We start from the raw sequence: 10,087 nt of genomic DNA on the forward strand, positions 1-10,087 counted from the left end.
CAGATCTGATGCACACACTCTGCCTGATGCAACAGGCAGAGTGTGTGCTTGTTGCTACAAGTCTGATGGTTCCTGATCTGCACAGCGATCACATTCTTCTTAGTCAGGTCGGCAATGGCACCAAGGCGGGGTTGTGGAGGGTAGAGAGAGTTAACTTTGAGGAAGGAAGAACTTCTTCCAGAAATCGCTCAGCGAATGGCAGCAGGTCAGGTGTCTCCTGTCAAACCGCCTCTCGATTCACAGTTGTGTCCTTCCTGCAGGGTCCTGGAAGAACGGCGTGCGGTGGATTAGCAGCCGCGCATCCGAGGGTCATGCCGCTGTGATTATCTCTGGGTTTGCTGGCCTACTTTCAATAAAAAGACAAGGCTTCACATGGTTTTCTTCCAGGCAGGACAGCGACGGAGACGGGGCGTGTTTGAACAAGACTGCTGCAGCCAGTCTTATCAGTCAAGCAGGCCTCTTTTTTTTTCTTTTTTTTTTTTGCACAACAAGAAGTGGCATTGAGGAGCCAAACAGCAGGAAAATTTCCTCAGAAGGCTGGTTTTTACAAGAGCTGGGCGACGGCAAAACGACTCCGTCCAGAATTCAGATGAAAACACGTCAGAGGAGCAGAGAGAAATGTCTGTGGGAAGATGAGCAGCTCACACAGCGACAGCTACATCAGGCTAAATAAATGAGATGATCATGGGGAAGTTCATTTACTTCAATAATTTCATTTTACAAAGTTACGCTCAAGCTAAAAAGATCCTTTACCAAAAGGGTGAGGCGTTTCATTCCGTTAACTGGGATCAACATGGCTGTTGGCAAAATAAAAGACAAAATTACATAAGAGCAATCAAGATGGTTTTTGACAGTGAACTGTTACGTTATGGCTGTTTTAACTAGTGCTGTCAATCTATTGGAAAATGTAATTGTGATTAATCACTATGCCTAACTTCATGAGCTCAAAATAGAAACATGCATTCAGTTGTAGGAATGGGCAAGCCCCGCCTTGTGCTCACTACAACCAATTAAAATGCAAGAAATTATCAGCGGGTTTTTTCTGAGATAATTTCAACCGCTAAGGGAAATTTACTTCACTATACATTAATACACATAGTAGCAAACTTGTTCCTGAACAGACATTAAATTTTTTAGTTCTTGGATGCCCCGCCCCTTTTTGATGCCACCCTGGACAACTACCCATAACCTGCCCTGATTTCAAAAAATCTTTCATTGTCTCAAACCAAACGTGTCTGAAGATTCTCAGGTTTCCATGTTTTTATATTCAGGAATGTTTACAGAAAATCATTTTGTAGCTCGTCCTCATTCAGCTGAGCAGAGAATCGTGCAGGTGAAACTTTGAGCTCATTGATGTGAACACGCAGGCTGGCGAGGCAACACAAGAGTTGAAAAATATTCAACTTAAATAGTTGTCTGAAGAATAATTGCTTCTTTTCTGTTTTGTTTTTTTTGATCAACCTTGTATTGATTTTGAAGAGAGGGAAGAGGATATTGTTTCTGCTGTTTGTAATGTTTGTGCTATTGAGTGCAATTTTGTGCACTCAAAATTTTTACTCATAGTTATTGTAACCCAATAAGCTGCATGCGTGTGTGTGTGTGTGTGTGTGTGTGTGATGGTAAAATTGCAGACCAAGAGATGCAACATCATCCAACATCATCATTTTGACAGACAGCACTATACTGCCAATATTATGGATGAAGCACCACCTGACATCATGCAAGCCCACAGCATGATTACTATTAAGCCTTTTCAGAAGACTGCAGATAAAGCTGAAGACATTTGATCAAACTTTGCTTTGTCACAGACTGCCGGTTGCAAATAGCAACCGGCAATCCAAAGTTTTGGATTTTTTTGCTTGTTTTCTGTTAGATATCGGCACAGCACTGGTTCATCGCTTGAGTTAAAACCTTTCCATGCCAGAATAATTGGTTGATTTAGTTGAGTTGAGTGATCTAAGAAACCTATCTGCATTAATGAGCAAACAGTGGATGGAAAATAATGCAAATGGAAGAAAAACTCATCGACTTTTACTAATTTTGGCTATCTATTGAAAAGTATGTTAATTGCATACATTTCAATTGACATACCTTTAATTGAATGTATATTCAAACTATTGAGAGAAGCTTGAGGAAGGAATCCCTTATACTGACCAAATGTATGTAAACTTTTGAGTTTCAGGAAAGTTAAAAAAAAATTTTTTTTAAATTCCTAAAATATGTTTTCACCACATTTTCTGGCATTTAGCTAATAGAAATAAATTTAACAATTCTAGCCATACTAAAACAAAAAAGGTTTGGTCTAACCTAACTTCAAACAGTGAGAAAGAAAATATGTGTTTGTATCTTTTTACACAGTGCATGTAAATATCTGCTTTTAACTAGATCTACATCTTCCAGAATCCCCCCATAATGTCCTAAAGTTGCTGTTGGTTCTTTTTTCTAGACAAACATTCAAGTGCTGATAGTGAACTAAAGTGAACTGAAACGAGGTTTAACTCGTTGAAAGCTGAAGCTTGGCCTCAGCCTGCAGGGTGTCGCAGTGACTGTTAAACCGGGACGAAAGATTTTACAGCAATTCTCTTCTTTCCAGATTTATTTTAAGAACCCTGACGCAGTTTTCTCTTTTCACCATCAAGCATGCCAGAGGAGTCTTGACTCGTCTAAAATGCACTGTAACAAATTGCTGTAAAAAAACGGCCAAAACTGAACAGTATCATACTGTTTCTATTGAAAACGGTACTGCACCGTGAAAAACAATGCATTCTGGGCAATTATTACTGTTTTTAATAAAATACTGTAGTATACTGTGAGTAGCATTGCATTTTGGGAATGATTTTAGATTCAACGGTAAGGAGGCTGTCTTTAAACAGAACGCTACTGTATTTCTGAAGAAGACATGTTGTGACATGTGGAAGCAACCTCTAGAACAGGGGTGTCAAACTCCAGTCCTCCAGGTGTCCTGCAGTTTTTCAATGTGCCACAGGTACAAAACACTGGAATGAAATGGCTTCATTACCTCCTCCTTGTGTAGATAAGGTCTCCAGAGTCTTGCTAATGACCTATTATTGTATTCAGGTGGTGCAGCAGAGGCACATCTAAACGTTGCAGGATACCGGCCCTCAAGGTCTGGAGTTTGACACCCCTGCTCTAGAACTTTCTTTAGCAGGACTATCCATTTGAATCCTGCATTTTATGAGCCAATCCTAAGGTAAATTATTTTTGATGATTCATATTTACAAATATTGACATGTTTGGAAGCTCTTTTTCTTTCTTTTGTGTAATTTGACTTGAATTGCTATGATTAGCTGCTAAAGTGAAATTGGTGAAAGCAACTGGGAATTTGGAGTTTCACAAAGTTGACTTGGCAGAAAACTGTTTAAATGTTATGCTGGTGTCTCTTTATTAACTCTTAACATTCAGAAGTTTGTCTTCACCTAGCACTCATTAAACCCTGACTCCTTAAGCATCATATGCTAATCTGAAATTACTGCATTTTCAGGCGCTTTCTTGATATCAACCCGGACCAAGGCCAGCTGTAGCAAGATCATCTCCAAGAGGACAGGGAAAACTTTTCAAAAGAAGTCGGTCACTGTCATCCCCCGTGTTTCAACTCTGCTGAAAAACCTCATGGACTTTGAATGGAATTTCATAGTGAGAATTTTCTAACCAAGCTATAGATATTGTTGCCCCTCCACGCAAAAACAAGCAAACAAAAACTATACAGGCATGAAGGCAACTTATCCCTGAACAGGAGTGTTCTTGAGAGATTTTTTTGGTTTAAAGGTCAGCATAATCTTAAGACATCTCTTTTAATTAAGAGCATAAATTTTGTTAAGGCTCCCACTTTCTGTTCTTCAGATGTAATTTTGACTGTACAGGCACCATGTTTAACTTATCTTGGCAGTGTGTTGTCTAATAATGTTTCATTGTTTTATCATTTGAAGTTGGAGCTCTGATTTTGCCCTAAAGGAAATTCAAGTCTAAATGTTTCATTTAAATTATCAAACTAAAATTTGCATTTTTTTTCTATGCTTTAGATTGAAAGTTAAATGTTTCATTTGTTTTATGTTGCATCATATTGTTCCTCACTTCCACAAAAAGTAGTATTTTGTATTGAAAAAGTAGTGTGCTGAGTTGTACAATTCATTATTTCCATACTTTATTTCATACTTATTTTATTTCAGACTAATCAAAAGGCCACAATTCATGCTTTATTCAAATACTCTTTAAATCAGTTAAGAAATTTATTTCACAAAATAGATGGTGATTTTCTTACTGTTTTTCCAGAATATGACTTACTTTGGACAGTTTACCCTCAACATTCTTGTAGAAAAGGTTTAGGTTTAAGGCACACATACATTGTCGTTTCAAAACCTTCGTCTTTATTATGTGGCCCACTAAAGACTGTATGAGTCAACATTTGAGTTGGTTCTTTTTTTTTTTCCAAATAAATGTTTGACATGATGGAACTTACATTTTCTAAGTGTTTTCTTTTCATGTTTCTATTTTATATTGGAAATTTACAGTAGTAAGCTGTATGTGAATTCAACAGTAATGGTACCATAGAAAAACTGTAATATACTGGCAACACTGCTGCCAGTAGTCTACTGTAAATCTGATTAAAAACAGCAATGTGCTGTAATCAAAAGATTTCTTTTGTGATGGTAATATACTGTAAAGTTGATTACAGTAAGGGTACTGTATATTAACGGTATAATGCTGGCAACCCTGCTGCCAACATTTTACTGTAAAAATACAGGGCAATTTGTTACAGTGTGGTCTCTGGGAACAAATCGGAGCTTGACTGATGTACAGTTTTATTTAAATCAACATGGTTTGTTTTTCAAGAAGCTCTTTTTTGATTTGCCAATTTCAGAACATGTCACAATCTGACCTGGGAGTGAATTGGATGTTTGACACTGACAATTACACAAATGAGAAAAAGCAAAGGACCAGTCAGTGTAGGTCTGCAACAGGGTTGCAGGTGTTTGCCTCAAAAAGGAAAGATGTAGAATTAATTTCCTAACTTTCTGAGTCATCTTTTCTATTTTGTTGGTCTAAAAAACATTTTTATACCTACCAGAGGGGGCACCAGGAATCTTGGACCCCCTGACAAAAATGTGAATTGCTAAATGTTTATCTGCCATTACTGGTAGCTATGCTAACTTGACTAAGCGTTTACAACAAGTTATGCTAGCTGCAGCATAGCATAGAACGATGGGAGGAAGGATGAGCAGCACCACATGAGATTGTGATTGACAGCATTAAATCTCTCCTGCCACTGACTGGTTGTTTCTAGATAGCACTGGGAGAAGGCAGAGAAAATAGATTTTACACAGATTATCTCTCATGCCATTCTGTCACAACATAATGGCAGTTTTAACAAATATGTGAAAAAAATATTTATATCAAAGTTACAGCAGCTTTTATTCCACTCAGGAGAGGACGGGTCAGGAGGGATGCAGGTTAGAGCTGCTGCTGACTGACTCACCTGTTGTTAAGTGTGGTAAAAGGTACAGGGACAAGTTCAAAATATGAATATCTTTAATTCATTAAATGCTACAGTAGTCTGTAGCTAACTATGCTAAATGGTTGATAATCTCACACAGTCTACCCACCTCTCGGAGAAAAACTGGGTTACAAATTGCACCCTTTTCTCTCTCCCACTCTCTCTCTCTCTATTTTATTTATTTTTTTGAAAACCTGATTTATTATTTTCTGAGCAGCATAGTAACTGCCACGGTCATTTGTGTTTTCTACTGACTGCTGCTGAACACCGTCACCGTCAAGCTCCAAGCAGGAACAATGCATGAAACCAACCATTTCATGCAGATCCAATGGTATTCAGGTCAAATATGGATGTGTGATTTTGGTCCTGGACGGGTAACATTTAATTTTTACTGCTAAAAACAACATTCAAAAATACAATATAATTAATTTTGTAATTGACAGGGGCCCGATTTTTTATTTTTTTATATTTTTCTTTTAATTCTATGAACAAAAAAATAAATAAATTGTTGAGGGGCTCCTGTTTCCCCCCTATACGGCACCCCTGATACCAAAAGAAAACACTTTAACTATTTAACCAAGGTCAATAGGTTGTGCCACTTTCTATTCATTTTAAGACGAAAGCAAAACATTCATTTTCAAATCCATTGAACAAGATCTCAATAGGTCATTGAAAAATAATTTAATCCCAACAAATGATGTAAAACGTTTCCGTCTCCATCATTTTTATCTAATGACTACTGGAAAGAAGCACCAGCCTCACTTGCAGCTTTGCGTTTCCATAATGGACTTATCCATTATCTAGTTGAATAATATAGATTTGTCAAGTACAAACATCACTGTTAGATTGTAGGTCCAACTAAAAAACATTCAAACTCAGTTTATATTTGCTTTGAAAGACAGCAGGTGTGATGCTGATGAATACATGAGGTGAAATCCTGAAGAGTGCAGTCTGCATTCTGAGACAGGTCCTGGTTCTGCTGGAGGTTTCTTCTTGTTAAAGCTTTTCCTCTCAACTCTCACTACGTGCTGTTCTAATGCAATTGTTAGGCTTCCCAAGATAGGAACATTTGAGCTAATTTAAATAATAAGCCAAACGTGATGCACTGCTTAACAATGTTCAACTGGAATGTCTGTATGATTGTGTTGAACTGAATTAAATTGAATTATTTTCGTGGTTATTTTGATCTCTGTCATCCATTTACAATTTATCTATTACATCGCAGGACAGATAATATATTCCTAGAATAATGAATCGATGAATAAACGCTTTGTACTCTCACTGGATTATACAAATAGGAGAGAGTGTGTCCACCCAGCTGTAAACCCCAAATAAAAATATGCGCTTTAATTTTTGAGTTAGTGTTTTATGAACAAAATGTGTTTTTAAGAAGGTGACCAGGTTTGTATTGCATCTGTGTTAAGAGTTTCTCGGAGTCGAAAAACACGGTTCTTAGTTGAACCAAGTCCGGAACCCAAGAACAAAATCACAACAAGTGAATTTTCTTCCGGGGCGTATTTCAGTGAAGGACCATTTCCGTTTCCTGATCAGTTGTCAACACAAGCTGCACGCGCGTGCTGTTCAGAGCGAGATGGTAAGGCAGCGAGAGTCTCAGCGTGTTGACGGAGCCGCGGTGAGAAAGACGCAGAACTAATGGCTGGTTTGGTTGTTTCTGTGTTTCTGTCAGCCGAAGGCCCAGAAGAGCAAAGCTGCGGACAAAGTCGTCCATCCGTTCAGCAGGAAAGCCGCTTACCTGAACCGGGAGGATGTCCGGCTGAAGCGGAAGGAGAGGTCAGTCCACCAGAACCAGAACCGGCGCTGCTTCCAGCTGTTAGGACCGCTGGAGGCTGATTGACGTTTCTTTAATGTTACAGGATGAAGAGTGAAAAAGCAACACGCCTGAGCAACATAGGCGAGTTTGTGGTTCTGTTTGTAATAATAAAAGAATAATCATTGTTGTTATGACGTTTCAGGCTTTAAGCTCACAGTTCTGCTTGTTCTGAATCACAGGTGAGAAGCTGCTGTGGTTTCAGAGTCAACTGGATCCAAATAAGACGAATTACAGCAAGAGAGAAGCCTGTGAGATTGTTGAAAGGTACCAGACCCGGTTCTGTTCTCTTCCCAGACGTTTGATTCAATTCAAAAATACTTAATTGATCCCAAAGGGAAATTAAAGGTTGTAACTCATTAATTCCACATTCTTCAAAGTCTTATTGTACATGGTTATTAACTGATATTATGCGTCTGTTGCGAGATAAGTATTGATTTCTTGTCCAAACATTTCTACTTGATAGATCTGGATAATTAGATCTAGTCCTTGGAGAACCTTCCATGATTTAAATGATCTCTGAATGTTGAGTTTAAATCTGAGTTACCAGCACTGCCTGAGTTCATCAGTTCTCCTTTCCTCTCCTCTCAGCTGATTGTTTGTCTGGAATGTTCAGGTACCTCCACAGATTCGATTCAGAGCTCGAGCAGATCGAGTTGGTGAACGGGATCAAGGGTCGTCAGGGTCGTCTCCACGGCGCCAGAGAAGCGGTCATCAAACAGAGCGTAGAGCGAGAGCGGGCGCAGTTTGAGGGCGCTGGGTTGGGTGAGTCACTGCCGGAAACAGAGCAGTTGTGCACATCAATATTTCCAGTCAGATTCCATCTTTCCCTGTTGTTTCTTTATTTATTTTTTTGTTTTTCAGAGATCCCAGACATCATCAACACCAAGCATCTGAATTCATTCAGGTCAGATTTTGACTAATTAGACCAAACTGATCCATTCCAAGTCCAGTTTTAATTTGCCGGATCATAATGAGACACACAGTCGTGTCCTAGACTCAGCTCTGACCAAAACTCCTACATCACAAAAGAGGACATTGATCAGGAACAACCAAGTGAGCTACATCAAACTGTCCACAATGAAACAATATTAGATTGAGAGGGCGTCAACCAAAAAACAAATCTGTCCTGCAAAATGGACACTTTCAAGCTGCAGCTGTTCATGTCGGCAAGGCAAATATCTGCTGATGAGAAGTTTTATGATCAGATGAGGAAAAATATCAACCTTTTGGCCTCAATAACTGCGTTTCCATTGACCTTTGAATTGCACAATTTGAGATTTTGAAAATAACTTTGTGGAATGGAAATATGGCAATTTTGAAAAGATGTTTGTCAATAAAGTTTTGGTGCAAGGAGGCTGGGTTTGTTTTGGGTTGTATTAAAATTTGCTTCTTGAAAAACTGTAATGGAAACTTTTTTGCGACACACGAGTCACATGACCAACAATCTGATGTTGCCACTGGCGTGATGACTCATCACGTGAAAACTTGCATCCACATATGATTTTAATTGCGTTTGTGTAATGGATCACCATAATTTAATTTTTTTTTTACATTAATGGAATATTGACAAAGCTTTGCACGCATTTGTAATGGAAATGCAGCTAGAGACTAGATGAATATTTTGAGATATGATATTTTGCATTTCAACTCGTCTCAATGGTAATATTTACTGGACTCGCCTCAATAATTTCTGCGATTAACAATAACACTGTTTTGAGACCAATTTCGAGTAACGTCTCTCTTTTCAATTTATTTTCTCAAAGACCAACAGGCTTTAATTTTGTAACGAGTAACGTTACAAAATTCACTGGAACTGGGTATTTTAAATGTTCAAAATAAAACAATCAAAGACGATAAAACGGGGGGAAAAGTTCAGTGAATATTCTATATACTTAATATTCTACCAGATGTATTATCTATTTACATTGATAATGTGTAAAATTGAAATGTATATTGATTTATTGTCCAGCCCTAAGTGTATATGAATATATTCAAGCCTTAATGTGTATTTTTGCCTAGTCCACACATAATCTGAGAATAGAAACAGCATGCTTCAAATAATCATTTAAAAAAATGTACAAAACATGCAGAAAATACAATAAGTTTCCCAGGTATAGAAAATAAATATTTTTTTTATTTTCCTCAGAAATTGGACTGGAGATCTGAAGAAACTTCCAAACATAAAAATGCGAAAAGTGTCAAGCAAAGTTTTGGACTCAAAGACTGAGACGGAGGAAAAAGAGCAGGTGGAGCATGATGATGATGACGATGCTGATAGAGGAGATGAAGAGGAGCCGCTGGATGAGGACATGGAGATGCCAGAGTCTCACTAACACTCACCTCAGTGACTGGATCGCGCTGCTCTGCCACGACTGTCCACAAGATGGTGCTAGACCGTCGGATTCAGACACTCAAACCTTTTCTGTTTGGTGATTTAATAACAGCAGCTGATTGGATGTTCTACATTCATTGTTTATTGCACAAACAAAAAAAAAAGGTTTTGCATGTAACCCACAGCGTCTCCAATTAAAGCTATGAATGGACTGTGGATTGAAGACTTAAACATGTCCTGACCCCTGAACTGTGACACTGGAAATCACATCTGTAGAAAATTAAACATTCATCCCTTTTTAAGCTTTTTAAGGTTTCGACAAACACAGCTGCAATCTAAAGAAAAAACACCAACACATGGCAACTGTCAAACCTCTAATCTTATTGACATTGAAATCACTGACCTGCAGAGT

At 38.2% G+C, this 10,087-nt stretch overlaps 1 protein-coding gene and 1 long non-coding RNA gene across 2 annotated transcripts; both read left to right on the forward strand.

The window, feature by feature from the left end:
- The first annotated feature begins 5 nt into the window (after positions 1-5).
- On the forward strand, positions 6-4,457 carry LOC129376896 (uncharacterized). Its single transcript, XR_008607842.1, has 3 exons — positions 6-107; positions 261-3,211; positions 3,503-4,457. It is a non-coding gene; the product is annotated as an uncharacterized LOC129376896 (long non-coding RNA).
- A 1,005-nt stretch (positions 4,458-5,462) lies between these two features.
- On the forward strand, positions 5,463-9,977 carry tma16 (translation machinery associated 16 homolog). Its single transcript, XM_055056427.1, has 8 exons — positions 5,463-5,468; positions 6,969-7,106; positions 7,200-7,303; positions 7,387-7,424; positions 7,523-7,607; positions 7,957-8,105; positions 8,205-8,247; positions 9,490-9,977. The coding sequence occupies exons 1-8, from the start codon at positions 5,463-5,465 to the stop codon at positions 9,674-9,676; spliced, it is 750 nt and encodes a 249-aa protein (XP_054912402.1). The 3' UTR covers positions 9,677-9,977.
- The last annotated feature ends 110 nt before the right edge of the window (positions 9,978-10,087 follow it).

The sequence above is a fragment of the Poeciliopsis prolifica genome, unplaced genomic scaffold, assembly GCF_027474105.1.
Source record: "Poeciliopsis prolifica strain line A6 unplaced genomic scaffold, Auburn_PproV2 SCAFFOLD045, whole genome shotgun sequence".
NCBI lineage: Eukaryota > Metazoa > Chordata > Actinopteri > Cyprinodontiformes > Poeciliidae > Poeciliopsis > Poeciliopsis prolifica.

Bases quoted from the DNA above. Each gene is read 5' to 3' on its own strand.
- tma16 (XM_055056427.1), top strand. The intron at 7,107-7,199 runs GTAAGGCAGCGA...TGTTTCTGTCAG, and splicing joins GTGCTGTTCAGAGCGAGATG to CCGAAGGCCCAGAAGAGCAA. The intron at 8,106-8,204 runs GTGAGTCACTGC...TTTGTTTTTCAG, and splicing joins GTTTGAGGGCGCTGGGTTGG to AGATCCCAGACATCATCAAC.